The sequence below is a fragment of the Drosophila grimshawi genome, unplaced genomic scaffold (assembly GCF_018153295.1).
Source record: "Drosophila grimshawi isolate 15287-2541.00 unplaced genomic scaffold, ASM1815329v1 contig_848, whole genome shotgun sequence".
In the NCBI taxonomy this organism is placed as follows: Eukaryota; Metazoa; Arthropoda; class Insecta; order Diptera; family Drosophilidae; genus Drosophila; species Drosophila grimshawi.
In genome coordinates, this window is record NW_025063692.1 from 15,659,674 (window position 1) to 15,682,260 (window position 22,587).

The 22,587-nt window shown below is 45.7% G+C and overlaps 4 protein-coding genes across 4 annotated transcripts; 1 reads left to right on the forward strand and 3 right to left on the reverse strand.

Moving 5' to 3' along the window:
• Positions 1 to 35: 35 nt before the first annotated feature.
• LOC6565207 (protein stoned-A) lies at positions 36 to 3,704 on the reverse strand. Its single transcript, XM_001991767.3, has 3 exons — positions 3,337 to 3,704; positions 1,658 to 2,956; positions 36 to 1,315 (listed from the first exon to the last, which is right to left on the reverse strand). The coding sequence occupies exons 2-3, from the start codon at positions 2,925 to 2,927 to the stop codon at positions 36 to 38; spliced, it is 2,550 nt and encodes an 849-aa protein (XP_001991803.1). The 5' UTR covers positions 2,928 to 2,956; positions 3,337 to 3,704.
• Positions 3,705 to 6,509: 2,805 nt separating this feature from the next.
• On the reverse strand, positions 6,510 to 8,168 carry LOC6565206 (alpha-(1,3)-fucosyltransferase C). The gene is made up of 2 exons (XM_001991766.2): positions 7,221 to 8,168; positions 6,510 to 7,159 (listed from the first exon to the last, which is right to left on the reverse strand). Exons 1-2 carry the CDS (start codon positions 8,036 to 8,038, stop codon positions 6,724 to 6,726), a joined length of 1,254 nt encoding a protein of 417 aa, XP_001991802.2. The 5' UTR covers positions 8,039 to 8,168; the 3' UTR covers positions 6,510 to 6,723.
• Positions 8,169 to 8,820: 652 nt separating this feature from the next.
• Positions 8,821 to 10,372, reverse strand: LOC6565205 (ras-related protein Rab-21). The gene is made up of 2 exons (XM_001991765.3): positions 10,167 to 10,372; positions 8,821 to 10,081 (listed from the first exon to the last, which is right to left on the reverse strand). Exons 1-2 carry the CDS (start codon positions 10,228 to 10,230, stop codon positions 9,456 to 9,458), a joined length of 690 nt encoding a protein of 229 aa, XP_001991801.1. The 5' UTR covers positions 10,231 to 10,372; the 3' UTR covers positions 8,821 to 9,455.
• A 1,035-nt stretch (positions 10,373 to 11,407) lies between these two features.
• Positions 11,408 to 22,587, forward strand: LOC6565202 (proton channel OtopLc). The gene is made up of 7 exons (XM_032738359.1): positions 11,408 to 11,488; positions 12,293 to 14,485; positions 18,656 to 19,423; positions 19,495 to 19,612; positions 20,373 to 20,469; positions 20,544 to 20,729; positions 20,826 to 22,587. The coding sequence occupies exons 2-7, from the start codon at positions 12,549 to 12,551 to the stop codon at positions 22,127 to 22,129; spliced, it is 4,410 nt and encodes a 1,469-aa protein (XP_032594250.2). The 5' UTR covers positions 11,408 to 11,488; positions 12,293 to 12,548; the 3' UTR covers positions 22,130 to 22,587.

Here is a 22,587-nt window from a genome sequence, read left to right on the forward strand (position 1 = left end):
GTATGTGTGTGTGTTCTGCTGTTTGAATTGTGTGATTATCGCTCAATCAGCTCGCTCTCGAGCAGCTTGATTTCCGTTTCGCCAGGTGCGAGATTCTCCGCAATGGATGTGTCAAATGGATCAATGTCCTCTTGTTGCTGTTCCAGCTGCTGCTGCGTTGTGCGATTTGGCAGCGACGGCGTCAGCACCTTATCGCCCAATCCCAGCTCCTGTGCGTCGCTCTGGGTATCGAGTAGAGCTCCGGGCTTTTCTTGCTTGCTTCCGCTCTCGGGGAGCAGCTCGTTCTCGAGCAGTTTGAGTTCCGTCTGGCCGGGCTGTAGATTGGCTGCTATCGATGTGTCAAATGGGTCAAGCTCCTGATCGCTGCTAGGCAGATGCCTGCGCTCCTGGGCGGGCGTTAGTACCTTTATGTTGATGTTCTCCTCGACGGCCAGCAGCACCTCCGCTGGCACCGGCGTGGGCGGTGCACGTGGATTAAAGTCGGGATCGGATAAGCTCTGTTTCAGTGTCGGCTCGGCAATAAGATCGGCTTCAATGTGCTTCAACTCAATGTCACTGAGCTTCGCCTCAGGCACATACGATGTGTCGAATGGATCGTCCGATTCGCGCTCGGAAATGGACTGCGCAGTAGGTGCGTAGTAGGGTGTCAGTGGCTTCTTGTTGGCACCCACAATACCCTCATTACCAGCGGCAAGCAAGTCCTGTGACGGCACCAAAAAGCCAACGCTCCTCGCCTGTATATTCAAGCTCAGTGACGATTTTCGCCGTGCACTGTCGAGATCCGGCTCCGCAACAGATACCTGAGCTGGTGCGGCAACCGGTTGCTCTTCTGGCTGACCGGCCCGCGGATCAAAGTCGGGATCGCTGAGCGAGTGCTTGAGACTCGAACCGGTTTCGTTGAGCAGCTCACGTTCCAGAAATCGCAGCTCGGTGGCCTTAGGCTGAACAAGAGCACTGATGGCCGATGTATCGAAGGGATCAAAGTCCTGTGGCTCCTCCTGCTGATCGACGCTGAGTGTGGGAGCAAGTGGTGCTGGCACCACCTTACTTAGATCGGTAGCACTGCCAGCCAATAAATCACGACTGGGCGCTTGTAGTGTCGAGCTGCCAGCTAGTTCCTCGTCGGCTCGTGGATCGAAATCGTCGTCCTGCTCGAGTACGGTTGTCTTTTTGATCACCTGCTCCGCGTAGTTGGTATTGAACGGATCGTCGTCTAGATTGTCCTCCTCGTCGTCGTCGCTGACGTAGATAGCACCGGGCACAATGTGCGGCCCTGTCGCTGGACGCACCGGCGGCGGCGGACGCTTTGGTTTACCTGCAACATCATATTGTATGAAAATACATATATTGCTATTACCGCACTCTGGGGCACGTTTTCTTAATATCCGTTTAATCTTGAAATTGTCGGTTAACATAGTGCATGTGTACTGTATGTATGTCTTATTTTAATACCCTTTCCTCAATGCATGGTCAAATTCACTGCACTATTTTATAAAATAGGGGCGAACTCTGACCAGGTCAGCTGCAATTCTTATTGGTTGGCTAATATCATCAATATTTAAACTCTTTGTAAAACCGGGCATTGAGGAAACGAGCTCAAAACTTGGTTGGGGTATTTAAAGTTTGCGGACCTTGATTTTGATGCATCAACGCTTACCTGATGTCTCCTCTTCGGTCTCTGCTTCAAACTCTGCCCAGCTGGCCTCGGCGGCGGCTTCGGCGAGTAGCTCCGCTGGGGGCGCTACGACCTGACTGACTATGGTAATATCCTCCTTTTTGATTAAAGATTCGGCAGCTAGTTCGGCAAATTCGTCGTCCTCCTCGTCCTTAAGTGCATCAAACTCGGCTAAATCGGGATTGAGTGCGCCAAATGCCGCTTCACCTCCCTCCTCGTCTTCGTCGACCTTTTGGGGCTTGATCAAATGCAAATGCAGCGATACACTTAAATCAATGGGCCCTACACATTCGGGTACGTCATCGACGAGATCGTCAAGTAAATTGTGTTGCGGCTCGGCACCTAAGAGATCCGCCTCGGTATCGCCCTGATCGACGCTCTCGCTGAGCAATAGATTCTGAATGCCCTTGCGCAACTTACGCTTTGGATTGGCTAAGGCGAGGGCGTGTTCGCGATCGACGCGGCCAGATAATACCTCGACGGCAGCGCCGAGACTGACTAGTTTCTTGTTGGTCTTGGCCTTGTCGGCGCCAACGATGACCTTCTCCGCGTAGGCGGTATCGAAGGGATCGGGTCCGTCGTCTAGATCGAGAACGGGAGAATCGGGTACGATGCCTAATTGAACCTCACCACTAGTAATTGCCTCAATGTAGTCGGTGGCGAAGATGTCATCAACGTCGTCCTGCTGCTCGTCGTCCGAATCCGATAGCTCGACAACGGCCTCCGCTAGCTTGTCGCGGTTCGCCTCCCGTTCGGCGGCTAGTTGGCGTTCGCGTTCGAGACGCTGCGCTTCGCGGAGAGCGGCCTCCTCGTCTTCCTGCTTCTTCTTTTCGGCTGCCGATGGCAGACGCTGATAGAAGGACTCCTTCTTGATGCGATCGAGCTCGTCCTGTGTCTTGTGTAGTATAGTATCGACGCCCGAGGTTAGCGCCTTAAACTTGGCCCATTCCTCGTCGCCGGCGTCAGCGGTTTGCTGCTGCTGCTGCTGTTGCTGCTGATGCTGATGCGAATGATGCGAATGGTGCTGGTGCTGCTCCTGGGCAGCCGCTGGCTGGCTGGAGGCGGATGTTGCTGCTGCACCCTCGACGTCTGATGCTGCGTCCGATTCGCCAGCTTCTGATTTGTTTGCGGCCGCCTCCTGTTTGGCTTTGAGATCACGTTTGTACTGCTCGAGCTCCTCTTCGGTGAAGAGTTCTTGATCCTTTTTCGACTTCTTCTTTTTCTTTTTTAAACCTTTTGGTAACTTAAGCATTATCTAATTGCGGAGACATCGAGATCGGTCTGCAAACACACACATTCACAAATTAAATATTATATTCATGAGCACCACACACACACATACGAATATATGTATACATATCTGTATGTAGATCTACGGCTCTACGGGACTATAAGGGCGGTAGACGGACGCGAGCATTATGTAAGCAAGGGATACTTATATTAAAAAAGATACTGAAGCGTATCTCAGATTGGGTATGCATCGTACTCAAGGCAAGAGTTGAATGATACTCAGTGTTGAACAAACTACTCATAATTCATATTCATGTCTAAGTGTATACATGTATGTATGGATGTATGTATGTATGTATGTATACACGTGTTTATGGATGAGTAATGGGAATGTCGCTATTTGACAATGGGATAGATACGAACGCACTCACCGCCGCACCGTTGACCACTCGCAATGTCCAGAATATTTGCCGAAATACGAAAACTGTTCGACGCTTTTTTCTGAGTTATTCATACGGTTTTCTTGAATTGGATTGGGATGTTGCATTCAACTGCGAGTGTTGCATGGAAAAGTTTCAATCGCATGCAAAAATATGAACGTGCCACACTCATTCACACACACACGCACACACACACAGAGACAGACACTTAACCACATATAAACTCTCGGATTGACACAATTGTGTACCTACACATGAACTTGCCACTTGGCAAAGCTTTTTTACCACACCACCACACACAACTCACCACAGCAGGTACAACAATCGCAATTACAGCAAAAGCAACAGCAACAGCAACATCGACTATAACTGTAACAGCAACAATGGCAGCTTTGCTTACACTTGCCAAAACGAATGAATGGAAAGCAAAAGCTTTCCAGTTATCGGACTTATTTCGAATAAACCCCCAATCGAATATGTAATATAATCGTATTATTTGTATTGCAATTGTCTTGCTTGTTGTAGAAAACATCTGCTGAAAACAAGCATACCACAATAATTTATAAAACAATTAAAAATTGCCTTGGCTTGCGCTTTAGTTAATCTGTCAATTGTCTGTCTGTTAATTGTTATTAATTATTTTAACCATATAAATGGAAATATTTATATTCTCTTTTTGGGGAGAATATTGCCTGTGCTAAATCTGAATTTAATTTATTGTCAGTGCACAATTTGGAAATATTACAAAAAACGTTCTCCACATATGATATTAAATATAATAAGACTTGCATCATGCGATGCCAAAATATTTTTTTTTTTTTTTTTTTGTAGCACATATTATTGATCTTAAGAATTATAAATCGCGATATCTTGCGCTGAGCCAAAAACCATTTGTTTAAGTGTAACCTTCAAGGGTATTGGGTGATTTTCAACATTCGCTTTTAGGGTTACAAGCAACAACCAAGAAGGCAATGGATTAAAACACATTACGAAATACGGAAAATGTGCTTGAAACCTGATTGTATTTGCTAAAGTGGGCAAAAGATACAAAATAAAAGTACGAAAAAAAAGGACAAACGTCAATGAAAATGGGGGGCAGTAGTACCTTTTTTTACTTGTTGTTGCTGTTGTTGCTGTTGTTGTCGCTGTTTTCGCTTTTGTTATCGCTAGGAAAAATCGATGATTTTGAGACGCACTCAGAGAGGAAGGCTAAAAGATATATGCTTCATTGCTGGAGAAGCGAATAGAGAGCGATGTGTTGCGTGCACCCTACTGCCCCGAGCAGAACGCGCCTACGCACACATCCCCCTACAGACACCCACACACCCACACACACACACGCACACACACACAGTCGCATACACACATGCACGCACATGTACATGGGTTACACGTTTTTTCTATCTTTTTTTTCGATAACTTGTTAAACACGTTATGGAAAGAGTTTTCCTTTTATCAGCTTGCGGCTTGCAAAACAGGTTTTTGCAGCCATTTCATTCACGTTCTTCGACATTCACAACTTGATAAAAGACATCAACAATATATGTGTAACAAATAAAAAAATGAGGAAAATTCTTGTAACTGAAGTAGTCGCACCGTGCATGTATCTTGCTTGGCTTTTCACAATTCGCTTTCCCGTTTTGCTCGCTTCTCGGTGTGTTTTTCATTTCGTTTTGAAAATTATGCAACTTACGTCTCACTCTTTTGCACTTTCAAAGAACAATTCAAAAAAAAAAGCAATTGCGAATGTTGCTGCTCTCAAAGTTAAGGAAAACGTTTATTTTTTTTACATATTTAATTTTAATGTTTTTTTTGTTGTTGTTTTTGGCATTGGTTCGGTTCTTTTTGTGGGATTTTATTTATATTATTATTGAATGCTTTCTTTTCTTCTTTGTTACCTCTGATTTGAACTATCGGGAAATCTAGCACAGAATGACTGAAAATGCCACGAAAAATCATAGGAAGTGCTTTTTGCGAAACACACAGCGGTATCCTTCAAAAGCTTACCGCAAAAAAGCTCCACGAATAGCGCGCACAGTAAAACTTTTTCACATATACATACACGAGAGCACGTGCACACACACAGCTGACGTCGTTAGCTAGCTACTCTGCTCTGCTGCCTCGATGTCCTGTTGGGGGGAGGGGGGCTCCTGCAGGCCGGTGCTGTGCCAGAAAGCTGTAATATGACAAGCCCGATGGCATAAGCTCATTTCTGGAACAACAACATTGTGCCAGAGCGTGATGGGAGAGCGCTTCAAAGAGAGGGTTGCAGCTGAGACAAAAAGAAAAATAAAACAGAAAAAAACAGAAAAAAAAAAAACAAAACAAGTCCTGTCATTGTTGTCGCTTTCATCAGTTCTGACACTTGACATTTGCTTTGGCGCCTGCGCGTGACTCGTGAGTAATATGTTTTTTTCTCAGTGTCCCTGAATACGCGTTGTGCAGCCCTCGTCGAACAGAATGACAGTTGAAATGTAATTGATTGATGAGTGCTATTATTATGCTAAATTCTAATCAAATATTTTGTGGGTATTTTTCGAATCAATGAAATTTATTTGTTTTTCAACAAATGATATGCAGTCCATAATGCGAAAATTAAATTGATTACAGTGCAGTTCGAGAAAAGTTCGACTGTAATTGTAATAATTGAAGAATATTGTACGTTAATGTAGTATATACTGTACTGTGATCTCTGCTGTAAGCTATATTTTTCCGATACATATTGAAACACATATACTTAGTTATATTTCATATAAGTTTAAGATCAGCACTCACTGTTTCATTTATTTTATGGATTGTATATTTTCATTGTGTTAGTGTTTGAAATGTTTTTGATACATGTAAAACGCTCTGCAGCTTAATATGTTCCGAGAGATTAAGGTTCACTTTAGAGAAGACCGACTGTACTGTTCTCCAACCACGTTACTTTAATCTTATCATCATGTATTACTGACCGTCGAAAAAGAACAACATCGATAAAGAATTCAGAGGTGCACAGTTTCATTAGTCACCTGTTTAAATAAATCCAACCAAAAGAACCACATTACTTGCCTGTTCATTCGAGTGCGTTAAGTAAACATGCGTTAAGTGTACATTTGTAGACATGTTTGTTATCTACGCTTAAATATTTACACACTTTGCACATACCAAACAATTTGTTGTGGTTTCATGTGATACGTAAATAAAAACTACATTTATTAAGCTAGCAACTTAATGTACGGGCGTACCAAATCCAGTACATTCCGTCCGTATAATTAAAATCGAATCAGAGTCTTGCAGTATATTGCTATCCTTTCCTGTTGTCGACTCACTTGCACCCGTTGCAGCCGCAGTGGGTGCATCCCTTTCAGTCTCATGCGGCGACTATTGCTGCTCTCCTCAGAAGTGAATGTGAGGAACGAGGCGACAACTGTTGAACCACCAATCCTGGATGTCACCATAGAACTGTGTCTTGTGCGTCAACCTGGTACTGTGGAGCTGCTCACAGAGCTCACAGAACGGCGACCTATCGGCCAGCTTGTAGTGTTGACGCCACCAGAAGTAGCTCATATATTCCTCGACATTGCTGGCAACATAACGCATATGTTCCGCCAGTTTCTCCACGCTTTCAAAGTGTTCCGCATCGATGTAGGAATGGGGGGGCAGAAAGCGAGTATAGTTGGCACCGCCAAACACGACGGGCACAATGTGACGCCGCAGAGCACCATATAGCTTTTCCGTGACATAGTCCACGCATAGGGAGTTCTCAAAGGCCAAATAGAACATGTAATCCGTATCCAACATTTCATCGCAGCGCGGATCGCCACGAGAGCATCTGGAAGCACAACGGGATTAGTCCAACTTTCTGATCAGGCTGAACACTTCGATATACTCACTGGAGTGTGCCGCAGCTGCCATAGATGTCCAGTTCGATGTGATGCTGCAGTGCAGCAGCTAGCTTCTCTCGCTGCGACAGCGTCGGACAGTGCGAAACGAACCAGGCGGCCATACGCTTCTTTGTCTGCCACAAACGCCGCACAGTGCTGTCATTCCAGCTGCCAATAGCTGGCGGCTGACGCCAATATGGATGGGAATTGGGCGCCACAACTGCGCCAGTTTGTGCATCGAGCAGCTGGGCATAGGGCCACACAATGTCCGAGTCCAGGCGATAGCTCATCGTCAGATTGTAAAAATTCTGCTCATCGCTTAGGCGATGCTTCGTCTCCCCTGGTGGCTCCAACAATGCGAATACATACGTCTGGTGGGGGCTACGATGAAGCGGGAACGCCGCTGTCAGCGGGAATGGCTCTGCCATATGAAAAACGATGGCGTCATAGAGCTCAAGGCTGGGCAGGTAGTCATGGCGATTGCTCAGCTCGCACTGATAGACGGGACAATGGAGATCATCGCGAAATTGCTGTGGTCCCAACGTATCAAACGGCAGCTTCCAGCGCTCATCACCAAAAAAGCTGCTCCAGATCAGAATGCTACGCGTCGCTGACTGCTTCGCTGGATTGCTAACTAAATACTGTCGCAATATGCCATACTGATTCAGCAGTGGTGAACTCTTAAGCTTCTGGAAAACGATTAGGATCACACAGAGCAACAGGAGCAGCAACGCTAACGTCCGTCGCGATAGGAGGCGCATTCTACGCTCGACGTCCCAATTTGTTGGCCCAACCAACCAGCTCGAACGGCCATCGACAATTGCCATATGGTTGTTAGATAATAAACCCTGGCCCGATTGATTTATACTGATTACGAGAAACAGTTGCCGTAGCTCGCCTAGCTGCGCTCCGCCTCTTTAGCGTCATGTACTAATTGCGATTGCTTAAACGCCGCAATGGTTATATTCTTTTACGCCTAATGGGCTAGGCAAGGTATGTGTATATTTAGGTGTAAACATGTAAAATGTCACTATATGCGATGACGAAAGCTGATAAGTCCATATTAATCTATGTCAGTCGAGCTGGCGATAGAAAAATATATTGATATATTTGAAACTAAAAAAAAATTATCTGTACTAGAGATAGTAATTTAGTAACGAAATCATTTTCAAGCCCCAATATTTCTAATTAAATTGTGTGATGTATAATTAATAATGAATAAAACTAATGATTGGTGTCATTTTAGTTGACTGATTTCCTGACACACTATGTCCAGACTTTTATCTAGAAATTTGTGTACAATTTTCTACAATTTTCCTCCAATGAAGCTTCAGTTGATCTAACGCGACAGGAGAAATTGTTCGAGTCATTTGCACCTGTCCTTTTTGCATTTAATTTGAAAGCAAAAATGTAATTATAGTTTTCAAGGAAAGCTTCTATAAATAGCACCTTTTCTTTTTTCTTTAATAATAAGTTTATTATTAAACTAATTTTAAAGAAATATCGCTAATTTGAATCTTATAAACATATATATTAATTCAAGAGTTTTTCTTTTCTTTGAAATCAGTTTAGTACTAAACTAAGTTGAAGAAAAAAGAATTAATTTGGATGTTATTTATATACTCATTAGTTTAATGTTCGTATAAGAGAACCCACACTTATAATATTGGTACAATAAGAGGAATAACAAGTTAATATCACTGAAACTAAATTTGCCTACACTGTTTAGACTTTGCGGTGCTTTGTGACAAATCGTCTAAGCATTAACATTTATCATAATTTCATTGTAATTGCGTGCGATAGAGACCTATTCACCTCGCTTATCGTTCCACATAAGTCCCGCCCCGTCCGCATTGATACATGCAGAATTAATGTGCGTGCGGTCTTAAGATAGTCACAAAACTCACAGGTGATTAGACTGACGTATACAAAAACTTTAATTAACGATTGCCAAAAAAGGGTAAACAAACAAGAGTGACTCGAAAAGTTGCACAAGAGTGAACAAAACCAAAATGTGGATACAAATAAAATACTAGAACGCTCTTGTGAGGGGAGGGGGGGGGGGGGGGAATGGGGTTAGCAATGCAAAACGGTTTAACTGGTAACTGAATCGCATACGCATGCCTGCAGATTAGTACGACATGGTATGGGGGATACATAAATTTACGTATTATATACAAATACACATCGATTATAGATCTACTAGTACATATGTATTATCACAATAGACGACTGCCTAGCAGCCTAGATGCCACAGCAGGAGCGATTTGGTGAGGAAGCAGAGCCACTCTCCTGATCCGCATCAGTGTCGTCCGAGATGCTGATGGCGCCGGCATTTGGCGCTAGTCCGGTGTTCTGCAGGCGCAGTGCATTGGTATCGTTCTGCTGTTTGCTTCCATGGTGCTCCACCATTAGTTGGGTAAGCAGCTCGAAGAGGTCATGGACTCCCTCATTTTCCTTGGCGGATGTCTCCACGTACTGTGCGCCCACTGTCTGCGCATAGAGCAGTGCCGTCTCATAGCTAATGGCACGCTGCTCCTCAAGATCAGTCTTGTTGCCCACGATGACCAGCGCAATTTCGCTGCCACGCATCTGCTTAAGTTCGCGCACCCACGACTTGACCTTTTGAAATGAGTCCTGATCGGTGATGTCGTAGACCAGCAGTGCCCCATCCGATCCCCGATAGTAGATGGGGCCCAGTGCATGAAAGCGCTCCTGCCCGGCCGTATCCCAAATGTTGAGCAGTGCACGTCGCTCATCAGGCAGCGTCACCTTTTTGGTCACGAAAGACGCCTGCAACGTACTTAAGTGATGTGTGTTGAACTTATCTTCTATGTAGCGCAGCACCAGCGAAGTTTTGCCCACACAACCTGCAAGTGCGCAGCGCATTGCATATCAAAAACAAAGACACCAAACGACAAAAGCCATCTCAATTGCGATTGGAGCTTTACTCACCTTCGCCCAGCAGCACTGCTTTAAAATTGAGCGTGGGTCCGGCGCTCGTTCCGCGCGAGCTCATTGTGCTTCCACTCGATTGCAATTTAAGTAGCGACACCCAAACATCGATTCAATTTGATACACTTAAAAATTTGTAATTGATTTAATTTTCATCTAATTTTCTGGAGTTTTGTCAATCCAGAAGTGTAGCAATCTTATCGACGATAGTGGTGGCACATCTCATATCGATATTAATGATACCAAATCCTTAGTAACGATATTTAGTATATATATATATATATATATCATGCTCGAGCCACTGTGATATGGCTACTTAATAAATGTACTGAATTAATATGAAAAAAAAATCGCTTATCTACACGATATATGCTCAAAAATGAAGTCATCGATTAAGCACAAGCGTTGCAATATATCGCCTGTTAGGCGTTAGGAAAAAATGTAACCGAACACTGAAAAATATCGTTAAGACATATCGATAGGCAACATTTTTAGTTTGCCGCGCATTTTGATTTATATGCTTAAACAGTCAACGTGAACTAATGATATATGAATATTTCAGAATATTTTAGAATATTTATGTGTGGTTTTACTGCCAACAATCAAATGCAATATATGAGCTGCAGGGGTTCTGAACCTTACGTTTTGTTTTACGATTAACTCTCCGCTACCACCCAAAAAATTTTGCGAAATTCCAGCACATTTTGCACGGATATAAAGGCGTGCGCACATCCGCAATCAGCAAGCTGCAATTGTTTTCGCTGAGCTGCTCACTTCTCTTGCAACGTATACTCTCAATTGAGGCGTCACTACGCAGCGCCCGCTTTCCACATGCTCCCTCAAGAAAGGTAAAGAGACACAGTCGGTCGCACAGTGGGCCGCTCATATGGATGCTCGTATTTTGTGTATACATAACAATAATATTCATTCATCACTCCACTCGTATGGCCAACATCCATTGTATACAGCTGCTTGCATTTTCTCTTTCTCTCGCTTCCTTTCTCTCAATTGCTCTCTGCTCTCAATTGTCACGCTCTCTCTCTCTCTCTCTCTCTCTCTCTGCCTGCGGGTTCGGCGGTGGATCTGACTCTGCTGCTGCTGTGGCTGACTGAGAGTCGGAAAGTTGGAGAGGCTGAGAGGCTGCTCTGATGACAACGGCAATGGCGCAGCTTTGTCTCGCACTGACGACGATTCATTCTAGTATTAAGTGCCGCCGCAGCAGGAATCCAAAAAATCCCAGCGTCAGGCGCGCACTCCGTGTGCCCCCAAAAAGTCCGGACCGAACCGAAACCGAAACGTAGCGAAACGAACCGAACCGAAACGTAAATGTGTAACACTAATTGCAATACAACATAAAGTACCAAAAAATAAAAATAAATAAATAAAAAACGCCCACACAGAAAGAAAATAAACCAAAAAACAATGAAAACTTAAGGAAATACACTTTGTTGATATCGAATAACGGTACTATCACGTTTCCTTATGAGTGGGGCGTGTGCTTAAGCTATGCCTTGAGCACTTTTCCTGTGCAAAACTAACATATACAAACAGCCCAATTCCTGCCCTACAAAAACACACACACACACAGAAAATATATACACATATTGGTTTCCTTGTAGGGACAACATCGTCTTCGGCATTTTTATGTACATAAAGTTGTTGTTGAGTTCGTTAGCATTTCAAAGCCGCAGTTGCCGCCTAACGGTAAACGGCCTCTGTGGTTGTCTCTCCTTGTGTGTGTATGTGTGTGTGTGTATTTGGTCAGTAAGTCAACAACAACTGCGCAACAAACCAGCGAAAACCAACAAACAAACAACAAGGAAATTTTGCTGTTTGAACTGTTTGTTTTTTCGTTCGGTGGTTGCTCTTGTTGCGTATTTCATATTACGCACTTTCTCACACACACACACACACATGCACGCACAAAGGATTCGTTGCGTAAAAAGCGAAATTCGCAGTAAATGCAATTGCCACGCCCCACACCACCCCGCCCCGTCCCGAAACTCACACACACACACACACACCAAGAAGTTGTAGATGACTTTTCCGGCATGCGTATGCGAATGCGTGTGCGTGTGTGTGTGAGTGCGTGTGTGTGTGCTTAGCTGTGACTTGTGCATTTCTAGGGATACACAGGATACACAAAATGTGCGTAGACGCAATAAAGTGAAAAGCGCTCAACTGCAGAAACAATAACAAAAGACAACAAAATAAATCAAAAATAAATAAAAACAGCAATTCGAGTAAAGGAATTTTAGTCAATCCAGAAAGGAAGACACAGATACCGAGAGAGACAGAGAGCGAGAGAGAGAGAGAGAAAGAGAGCGAGTGAGAGTGAGAGAAACCGAGACGTAGTAAAAGGGATAGAGGACAGAGCACAGCATGGATAGTTCACCGGATCTATCGCTGTCGCTGAAACTGCGACGCGGCTCCAGCGATTCGCGCGACAATTTCTACATGGACTTTGCCCAGGGCATCGATTCGGACATCGAGGATGTGGACAATAGCAATACAAATCTGGATGCTGCACTCGCATCGGGATCGGGCGTTCAAGTGCTGCCACCACCGTTGCCACTGCCGCCGCCGCTGCCTACAGTATCGCTGAGCGAGGAGATGCTGCTGCTGGTGGCACCACCACCGCCACCACCCGGTCTGCTTGGCCAGCCGCTGCCGACGCTGACAGAGACGGAGGATATGCCACCAACACCAACGCCACCGCCGCAGCAGCAACTCAGCATGGAGGGCAGCTCGCCACCCGGTTCGCCCAGTTCCAGTTCGGTGCTCGAGTTGGAGCTGATACCACCTCCACCATTGTCGCCCCGCGATGATGCTGGACTACGCACCGACGACGACGATGGTGAGGAAACAGACGATGCCGAGGAGGCGGTCGTTCAACCACCGCCGCTACCTGTGCACCAGGAGGAGGATGGCGCTGAAGCCGATGTTGATAATGATGATGACGATGATGAGGACGAGGATGAGGATAAGTCATCACCACCACCACCGCTGCCTCCATTGCCCTCGAATCTGTCATATGTGCAGGGAACTGTAACGCCTCCGCTGACCAAATCGCCATCGACATCGCCATCGCCTCCGCCGTCGCCGCCGCCAAAGCCTGTAATGAAAATCAGCCACATGATGTCACCGCCGGCGCAGCATGCTAGCAAGGCACCACCCAAGACTCCTTCATCTGAAAGCGAAGATGAGTCACAGCCAATTTCAGCGCAAGCCATTCCCAAGCAGCAACCGGAATCAGAACTAGAGCCTGAGCAGAAAGAGCCCGAGCTAGAGCCAGAGCCAGAGCCAGAGCTAGAGTTGGATCCGCTGCCCATGAGTGGTGGTCAGCAGATGGCCGCAGAGGAGTACAGCAGATCACTGGACAATGAGGATGAGTCGACTACGATTACCACACCGCCTAGTAATGGTTACTCGGCATCCTCAATTATTGCACCACCGCCGGAGCACTTTGCAGAGCTAGATGATGACAGTCTGGGACGCGGCTTCATACCACCGCCACCGGCCGGACTTGAGGATGAACCGGCAGATGTCGAGTATCCCGAGCAATCGCGTTCCTTGGACGTTGATGAGGAGGAGCTAACCAAGGTGGAAACCGATGAGCTGTCTTTGAATGTGGCTGACGACGAAGCCGACGACGATGAACCAGCCGATAGCATCAGCTCGCCGAGAGCAGCCAGCATTGCCAGCGGTGGCATCATCTCCACCAGCGGCGCCATTGCAGCCATGGCATCTGGCAACGTGGTGGCCTCCGACGCCGCCTCACCCAAGACGGATAGCCGCAGTCGCAGCGGTAGTCAGCGATCCCGCACTAGCTCCCAACACGCCCCACTCACCGGCTCCCATGCAGGATCACGGACCGGTTCCCAGGCAGGATCAAGGGCCGGCTCCCGGGCCGGTTCACGCACAGGCTCGATTGTCTCTGCCACCGCTGCCGCTGGTGCTGGTGCAGCCGTTCTATCGCCTCAATCTTCGCTCAAGTCACAGACATCTCTCAAATCACAAGTCTCCATCTCGATGAGGAGCCCGGCGCCATCATTGAAGTCATCATCCCAACGCAGTGCCGAGCGCGTGCAGAGTCCGCCCGTTGGCGAGGGTGCTCCGGCGATGCCATCGCCTCCAATGATGCGCAGCTCACCGCCCGAGCTTGCCAAGAGCCCACCGCGGCATATGCACAGTCCGCCGAGGGTAACAACACCGCCGCGCGTCTGCAGCCCCCCACTGGTGAGCAGTCCGCCCAAGCTAGCGGAGGCAGCAGCAGCGGCCATTGCCTCAGTCCCAGTTGCGATCAAGAAACCAGTCAGGTAAGCAGGACTTCACTCTACGCAACCACAATTCGAATGCCCTGTCCGAGTCCAAAAATATACCGATAAATATAAAGCTATAAGGTTAAATCAAGTATAATCCTCTGAGAAGCAGTTCTAAAAGCTGATAAATAATATAACAAATATAAGTATTAGCAATAACAATAGTAATAATAAGACTTCTGTGATCTTTGTTGTTTTCATTTATTAAAATTTACAAATTGAATTTAATTTATTTTTATTTATATTCTTTATTGCACGTAGAACGTATGTTTTTATACAATAGAAATGATGGTTTCCCAGGCACGAGGCCTTCTTCTGGAAGCCAAACAACTGAAAAGGACTCCTAGCAGGAGCCTGGTTGCATATATGACAATATGCTTCAGAGAGAGAGTTACTAATCAAAGGCAGACCAACAAAGTGTGGCAAGTGAGTTGGATACAAGGTGCACTTGGGTCTTCTAATCAGCTTTAAAAGCCTTCAGTTTTTTTAAAAGCATCAATTAAAATTGTAATTGGGCTTGGCCAAGTCCCACGGCTTAAAGTATTTAATCTGATGCAATTTGAAGCAAAGCTAAGCTTAGTTGCAATTTACTCCCACTCTTTGAAATTTATAAATGAAATTCACTTGATTCTCAACCAGTAATCAATATTAAAACTAAACAATAACTTTGGCCGGGTATTAAATTGAAATTCATTGCAGCGCATTGTGTGCAGTTGGCAATTAGTCAATGTGCCGGATTAATTAGGGATTTTCGTTGAAATTGAATTAAAATAGGATATTTAAAGTTTTGCTCTGCTTAAATACAATGTTATCTCGATGTGCATCTGGAGTGGTTGCTGAACAGTATATGAAAGCCATGTTTTAGCTGCTGGTTATTGTTTTCTGCCGCTCGTTGGTCTCCTCCGATTGCATTATGATGAGGCAAGCACTCTAACCGGCTTGGTGGTAACAGACAAACGCACACTTTTGTTAATTACATAAGCGTTGCCATGGCTCTCAGTCTCACGGGCTATCTAGTTCTCGGGTGCTGTCTGCTTCCATTAGATGCTCTTAATAGTAGAGCAAAACAGTTTAGCTCGTACACTCGACGCTTGCTGCATGTTGCATGTTGCAAGCTGTATGCTGTATGCTGTATGTTGCCCACGGCTTTCATCGGATGCCTACTAAAATGCGCACATTGCACCCTCCCCACACCCTATCACGCTGGCATGCAGCATGGATGCGTCTCGCTTTAGAGTAGAGTCAGCAGCGTTGGCTGCGTTGCTTTTACACTTTGCATTAATTAAACATCACGTTTCCAGTGCAACACCCTGACAAGTTGCGCAGCCATTCAGGCCCACATGGCGTATGCGACATTTGTGTCCTCCATTTTGCCCGTGGGCGCCAGTTAGTGCTGTGTCAGTGGCAGCAACTGCAACAGCTGTCAACATTATTGGCTTGCCACGAACGAATTGTGGAACAAAGAGGCGCTGCGGCTGCTGCTGCTGCTGCTTCAGGTTGTTGTCCTCCGCTGATGTCACCTGACGCCGCTTACAGACGCAGTTGCGCCGTCCAGTCACAGCCAATACAAAATAGGTCAATTGAAAGTATGTTGTGCTAAGGCTATTATGTCCAAACAGAAGGTGATGGGATGAGCGACAGCTGCGCTGCTACTCCTGGAGATGACAGCTCGTTTATTCAATGCCTTCAATGCATTCGCATAATGGACATTTCCAAGCCACCGCGTGCCTTGTCTGATAATCAGATCCGATGCTGGAGACCGGTGCGAATGCGTCCGCTGTGAATGCAAACATGTCCATAGAAATAAGCAACAAAGGCCAACTAAGTACTTTGAATTAGTTGTTGGCAAATGTTTTTGTTTTTGTTCACAGTATTTATGTAGCATATGCATCCTTATCGAAAACAATGGCTTTGGCGCCGAATAACTGTGGTGTGCAATCCATCCATTTATAAACAAATGTTTATGTGACTAATAAGCTCATGTCAACATGAGCAAAAATATATGATTTTATTTCATATAAATCAAATAAGTAATCATACAGAACCAGCAAGAAAATATCACAACTATCAATTTATAGCTTCCAAATGTCGTCTGTTGTGGTTATCTGAACTTTGTCTCGATAAGTTTGGGGTGCTATTCTTAAATGTGTATATTTTTGCTATGTAAATTCATCTGCTGACAGCCCCTTGTTGTGAGTCTATTCTGCACGTCAGTCCCACACCTCATGCCACGCCCGGCCATTAATGCAACAGTCGAGTCGAGTCGAGTCGAGTTGGGTCGGGATGAGTTGGGTTGAGTTGGGTTGAGATGGGTTGAATTGGGTTGAGTTGGGTTGAGGGCAGGTTAACAACCCCGAGCGACACGCCATAAAGTATGCAGCACGCTTTTAGAAATGCGATTACAAGAGCGCTTGAGTGCATGATGCACAGCATTCACAGTATTCACACTAACCACAACAAGCATCAGTCAGTGAGGTCGACTCCCTAAAAATTGACGACTTGCAGTACGTTATAGGCTTGCAACCACATTCGAGTCAGAGTCGCCCTATGTCAAGGTTATTTATAAGCTCTGGCACACTTGTTGCAATTTCCAAGTCTCATACTCTCAATCCGAGTACCTGAACTGCTCCATAAGGATGAGCACCCATTGGAGTGCCGCAGCGCTCTTCACACAATACTGTCGAGTGGCAAGTCAGCCTATACTCAAGCTCAAACTGAATCTAGCATCTGGAATCCAGACTCCAATTTAAATCAAAATACGATAGTAAATGCATTTCATTGCATTCACAAGTGATCTGTGAGTTCGAATGCCGAATGCATGTGAATGCAAATATGAATGCAGCACGGACAAAAGATTCGTGTGAATGCAAAAAAAATATATATATATTTGAGGTTGATGAATCATATATTTGTATCTTTTGTAGTAAGCATTTGCTTCACTGAAGAAGCAAGGCAAAAGCAAACATAATTATGAGTTGGAGGTGTGCATTTTTATTTGTCGAGTTTGTATATTTAAGCATTTTGTAAATATTTTAAATTAATCAATATTTTTACGATATTTTAAGGCTTGTGTTTTTTTTTTTTTTTTTTGAATTTGGAGTCCAATTGCCATTTATAAGTTGATCATTTGCAACTAAAAGCTACAATTAATAGTATTAGTATAAATGATAGTATAAATGATAACGTCACTTTTAAGTCTATCCCAAACACTGAATCGCTACCCCAGGCCCCAGGTCTCCACATGAATGTATATATGCTAATTTTTTTAGATTGGACTTGTGCTAGAGAGCGATTAGTTTCAATTGCCGCTGTGGGCAGCCCCAGCTGTTTATGGAGGGGGTTTTTCATTAGATGTTATTTTTTCACTTTTTTTGTTTGATTTTTTGTTCTTTTTTCGTGTTTTTGCTATTATTAGGCACAATTTGGGAGCACCCGTTGAAAGCAGCTGCTCTGCATCGAATGACAATGACAATGACATAGATCAGATGAATTAGATGGGGCCACCAAAATGATTTATGGGCTCATATTTTGGAGACATATTCAAGAGTGGGAACATGATCTGTACAGCATTTAAACATGAGATTGAAAATAGTTAATTGTGATCTGTACATATGAATATGTTTGAGTGATGTATCACATACATTTCAAATATGCACATTGAGCATTGAGTCTTGCAATTCCGTCACTTTTGAGTATCTTTTGTATTATTGAAAGTCGGACAATGTCGATGTCGATGTCGATGTGGATGTGGATGCCGCCTCGGCGGAAGCGTCTGGCAATGTTTGCAGTCAGCATGAATACATCATATAGTGGCATTTAGTTACGCTCGCACACATATTTAAGTGTGTATTAACACGACGATGCACATACTACATACATATATACAATGTATTTATGCATGTATGCGGCCTCATGGCAACAGTGGGCCCATTATTTAATTAAGCCACTGTTGTGCCTATCTGTGAGAGTCTGCAAAATCTGCGCAAGCTGCGCCCAAAAAGAAAAAAAAAAACAAAACGGGGGGGCTCATGCAAATCTGGTGACTAGCGGCACAATCAGTGAATCGACGTCGCTCATCGTTGCGACTGCATGGCAAATGTTATCCAATCCAACTAATCCAGCCACGCACTCCATGTCTTCTGTATCCACCAACTCGAATTCCAGCAGCAGCAGCAGCAGCATTGTCGCCCCGGAGCCACAGCTGGCCACGCTCAGCTACCAGGATGAGCAGAAGTCACCACAGTTGTCTGGCGCCGAGCAAGTTTCCGTTTCTGTTGCCGTTGCCGTTGCCGTTACCACAGCACCACCCAGTGTGGTGACCACTCAGCCGCGTACCCACTTCACGACCAGTCACCATCACTACCACTTGCCGCATCAGTTCCAGCATCCGCATCATCAGAATCACCATACACACAGTGTGCGCGTGCCGACGCCCACAGTGCCGAGCAGCTATTCGCCATCGGCAACGGCTCTGGATGTAGATGGACGCTCGCCCGGCTATGGGCGACGTGCCGTGCCGCTGGCTGCTCCCGTGCTGAGCAGCTCGCTGCTGGCCACGTCCGGCGAGGCTGGACACGTGACGGCCGCCGTTTCGCCGGGTCGCATGTCGGCACGTTCCGGTTCGCAGCATCATGTGACCATCGATGAGTCCAGTTTGCCGACAAAGGATGGCGTCGAGAGCGCTGGACCCAGTGGTCTAATACTAGGCGGCGGTGACGGCGATGGCGATGACGATAATGGTCGCCATGGCAACGATAGCTCAGAGACGCCCTCATCGCCGGGCAGCAGCAGCTCCCAGCACCAGCTTGGACATGCCGATGGCCAGATGGCGCTCATGTATCACTCGCATCAGTTGACCAACTATCCGGTAATTCCGGCCATCAAGCGCACCCATCGCCCCTCTTTTGTCTATCCGCCAATGCCGCGCATCAAAGCGTAAGTAGCGACTACTTCTTATACGGATTCCGCATTCTAATCCTCTAATGATTTCGAAATTCGCTTTGCAGCGGCGATGCTCTGGCCACTCTCTTTTCGGCCCTATACGGCAAACTGCTTGTAGTTATGGGCATTGCATTTCCCATGGCTGAGGTCATATCAACCTATATACCGCCATCCTTCTATGAGGTTAGTTCGAGTTCCCCCATTTGTTTTATATATTTGTTATATATTTAATGATTATTTTATTTATTTAACAGCTTTATTTGACTTTCTAAAATATTTGATAAATTCCGAGTTTCATTTAGTCTGATAAACTTTTTTTATCAGCCTGAATTTTGATAAATATTCAGTCTGATCCAATATCTTTCCATTGAAGGGCACATCTTTAATTCCAGAAAATATATCTAAATACTGTGCCATATTATGTTGTCCGATTGTTTCACGGCGAAGTAATCTCTGAATTTAGAAGCAAATGATTTTGCTTTAAAAAAGAGATAAATATTACAGCTGTGTCAATAATAGGAACAATCCGTGTTTTTTTTCTATCCTTCACTGATTTTTAATTTCCATAATATATTTCATTTATGCTACTTTCATATTACAAGTGTATGCATTACTTTAAAGTTATCCAGGCTTAACTAAAAGATGATTTTGTCTTCTCAATGAATCCTATCTTTCGGAGACATTATACCATTTGTTCATTGTATCTTGAACTCTAGTTTGACAATATCCACGGGCAAACAGAGTAATTTTGTAATCAACTTTAAGAGTTGTTATAAATATCAACGACAAGCAATGTGATTTATTTCTTAAGCTGCAATTTTAATCACTGCTGAACTAGATTTAATCGCAAATCTCACTTTGATAGAGAAATTTATGTTTAATTTGTGATCCCTTATTAATAATCTTTACTATTATTATATTATTTGTTTTCTTCATATTTTAGGTGTACTATTTGTACTTGTACATTGGTAGCATGATCTTCCTCCTCTTTATGTACGCCACACTGCTCTGGGGTCGTCCGAAGCTGCCAGTGCCCATGGGTAAGTGAATTATTGGATCTGAGAGCGAATGGGGCGAATTGATGACTGACTCCATTCGCATTTCGCATTTGCAGCTACGTCGCCAAATAAGTCAACGACCAAGGTGAGCGCCACGGATAGCATGGAGGAATCGGATACTGATAGCACGTCAACCAATCGACGCATTCCGCCGCCCATCCAGGTGCGTCGTCCGTCGCTGCTGTCGCCACTGGGTAGGCAGCATCACTACGGCAGCTTCTATTTGCGCATGGGAGCTGTAGGTGAGTAATTAGCAAGGATATTTTTTTGTCTATCACCCGTCATTTGTCATTTATTTATCACTCATCCGTTATCGGTTGCAATTGTCGTTGTTGCAGCATTTGGCATTGGCAGCATGATCTACTCTGGCTTGGAATTTGGTCAGTACTTTGAGCTGAATCCGGACACCAAGTGCCACAATGTGCTGCTGGCGCTGACGCCAGCGACGCGCATGGCCTTCATCTTTATCCAGATGTACTTCATCTTTTTGAACAACGAACAGATCAAAGTGTATCGCTACAAGATCATCGCTCGCTTTGGCCTGATGCACATGATCGGCACGAACCTGGCTGTCTGGCTGAACGTGTTGATCCAGGAGACGAAACATGAGATTCTAACATTTTACAATCCGGAGAATCGCACACTACGCATCTCTCATCGCATACCAGGACATTCGCGTGGACACGCTGTCATTCAGCACGATCCGACAGCACATTTGCGTGTGCCACGCGGCTTGAAGGGTCCGTATCAGATCTTCGAGTGCCGGCGCACCAATATCATTGGCACTTTGGTGCAGGATGCCTCGCCCTTTCTGTTCCCGTGCACCATTGAGTACTCGCTGATCTGTGCCGCTATCCTCTATGTGATGTGGCGCAGCATTTCACGTCCACAAAGCACAACGCAACAGCGACCGGACATGATTAGCTCCCCAATGAAACGATCGCCTCATCACTACTCCGTGGACTGTGCCCGCGCCCACAAGGGTCTGTTTGTGGGTATACTGATCCTGGTGCTGACCATCATCTCGCTAATCATATTCTTTGTGCTCATCTCGCGACCGGAATTTGTTGCACTGGCCGTAACCGAGGTGACCATCTGTGAGCTGCTTATCTATGGCACAGCGACCATAGCCACACTGCTGGGCATGATACAGATCCGGCACCTGCAGTACGATGCGTATCGCAGCTTCTCCCTGGACGACATCCTATTGGTGGGGGCGCAGACCGGTTCATTTTTGTACAACATCTTTACGGTTATTGCCGGACATTTTACACTGCGCAGCGATGATATGTTGGTGCCGATAAATGCACTGGCCTCCATCGTGCAGACCGCCTGCCAGACCATGTTCATACTAGATGCCAGTCGGCGACAGGCGGTCAGTCCGGAACACTTGCGCAAGAAGCCCGGACGAGAGATAGTCACGTTCATGCTGGTGGTAAATCTGGCCATGTGGGCAATAAGTACGCTGGAGAAATCACGTGCCGAATCGCATCCCATACAGCTCAACTTCTATGGTCTGTGGGCCTGGACCATAATCACCCATGTATCGATGCCGTTGGCCATATTCTATCGATTCCACTCAACGGTCTGCCTGTGCGAGATCTGGAAACGCGCCTACAAGCTCAAGCCGACGTATATGTGAGAATTCGCCCGCTCGCGCATTCAGAGCATTGCGCAGCAGCAACAATTCTGTGAGGATCTCAAGACAAATCTATCCTACTGCTACTGTTCCACAACTCTGGCCGGTGGCGAGCTCGAGACGGTTGATGAGGCAGACAGCGGCGGCAGCGGTGTAAATGCCACTGACACTGAAGCCGGAGGAGTCACTAACGGAAATGGCAACGGCAATGGCAATGGCAATGGCAACGGCAACGGAAATGGATCGGGCACAGCTGGAGCTGCATCTGTCCAGCTGGACGAGGACGAACAGGGCGGCGGCAGCGCAGCCAGCCGATTAGAACGGGCCCCCGGCCGGGCCCTGTCGCCGCATAGCCTCAACACTGACAAGGCCTTCTGTCCGGTGTACGTCATAAATGGTGAATGAGTTTACGCGCACTTTGAGTTCATCGATGCGTTAAGCGGACATGAGCTCAGCTTGTT

What these genes read in the sequence shown, in the direction of transcription:
- LOC6565207 (XM_001991767.3), bottom strand. Translation starts at nt 2,927, where the DNA reads ATGCTTAAGTTACCAAAAGGTTTAAAAAAGAAAAAGAAGAAGTCGAAA. An exon ending in GACCGAAGAGGAGACATCAG is followed by an intron (nt 1,316 to 1,657) that starts GTAAGCGTTGAT and finishes ATGATGTTGCAG; the next exon opens with GTAAACCAAAGCGTCCGCCG.
- LOC6565205 (XM_001991765.3), bottom strand. Translation starts at nt 10,230, where the DNA reads ATGAGCTCGCGCGGAACGAGCGCCGGACCCACGCTCAATTTTAAAGCA. An exon ending in AGCAGTGCTGCTGGGCGAAG is followed by an intron (nt 10,082 to 10,166) that starts GTGAGTAAAGCT and finishes GCGCACTTGCAG; the next exon opens with GTTGTGTGGGCAAAACTTCG.
- LOC6565206 (XM_001991766.2), bottom strand. Translation starts at nt 8,038, where the DNA reads ATGGCAATTGTCGATGGCCGTTCGAGCTGGTTGGTTGGGCCAACAAAT. An exon ending in GGCAGCTGCGGCACACTCCA is followed by an intron (nt 7,160 to 7,220) that starts GTGAGTATATCG and finishes TTGTGCTTCCAG; the next exon opens with ATGCTCTCGTGGCGATCCGC.
- LOC6565202 (XM_032738359.1), top strand. Translation starts at nt 12,549, where the DNA reads ATGGATAGTTCACCGGATCTATCGCTGTCGCTGAAACTGCGACGCGGC. An exon ending in GCGATCAAGAAACCAGTCAG is followed by an intron (nt 14,486 to 18,655) that starts GTAAGCAGGACT and finishes GAATTCCAGCAG; the next exon opens with CAGCAGCAGCAGCATTGTCG. An exon ending in GAAGCTGCCAGTGCCCATGG is followed by an intron (nt 20,470 to 20,543) that starts GTAAGTGAATTA and finishes TCGCATTTGCAG; the next exon opens with CTACGTCGCCAAATAAGTCA.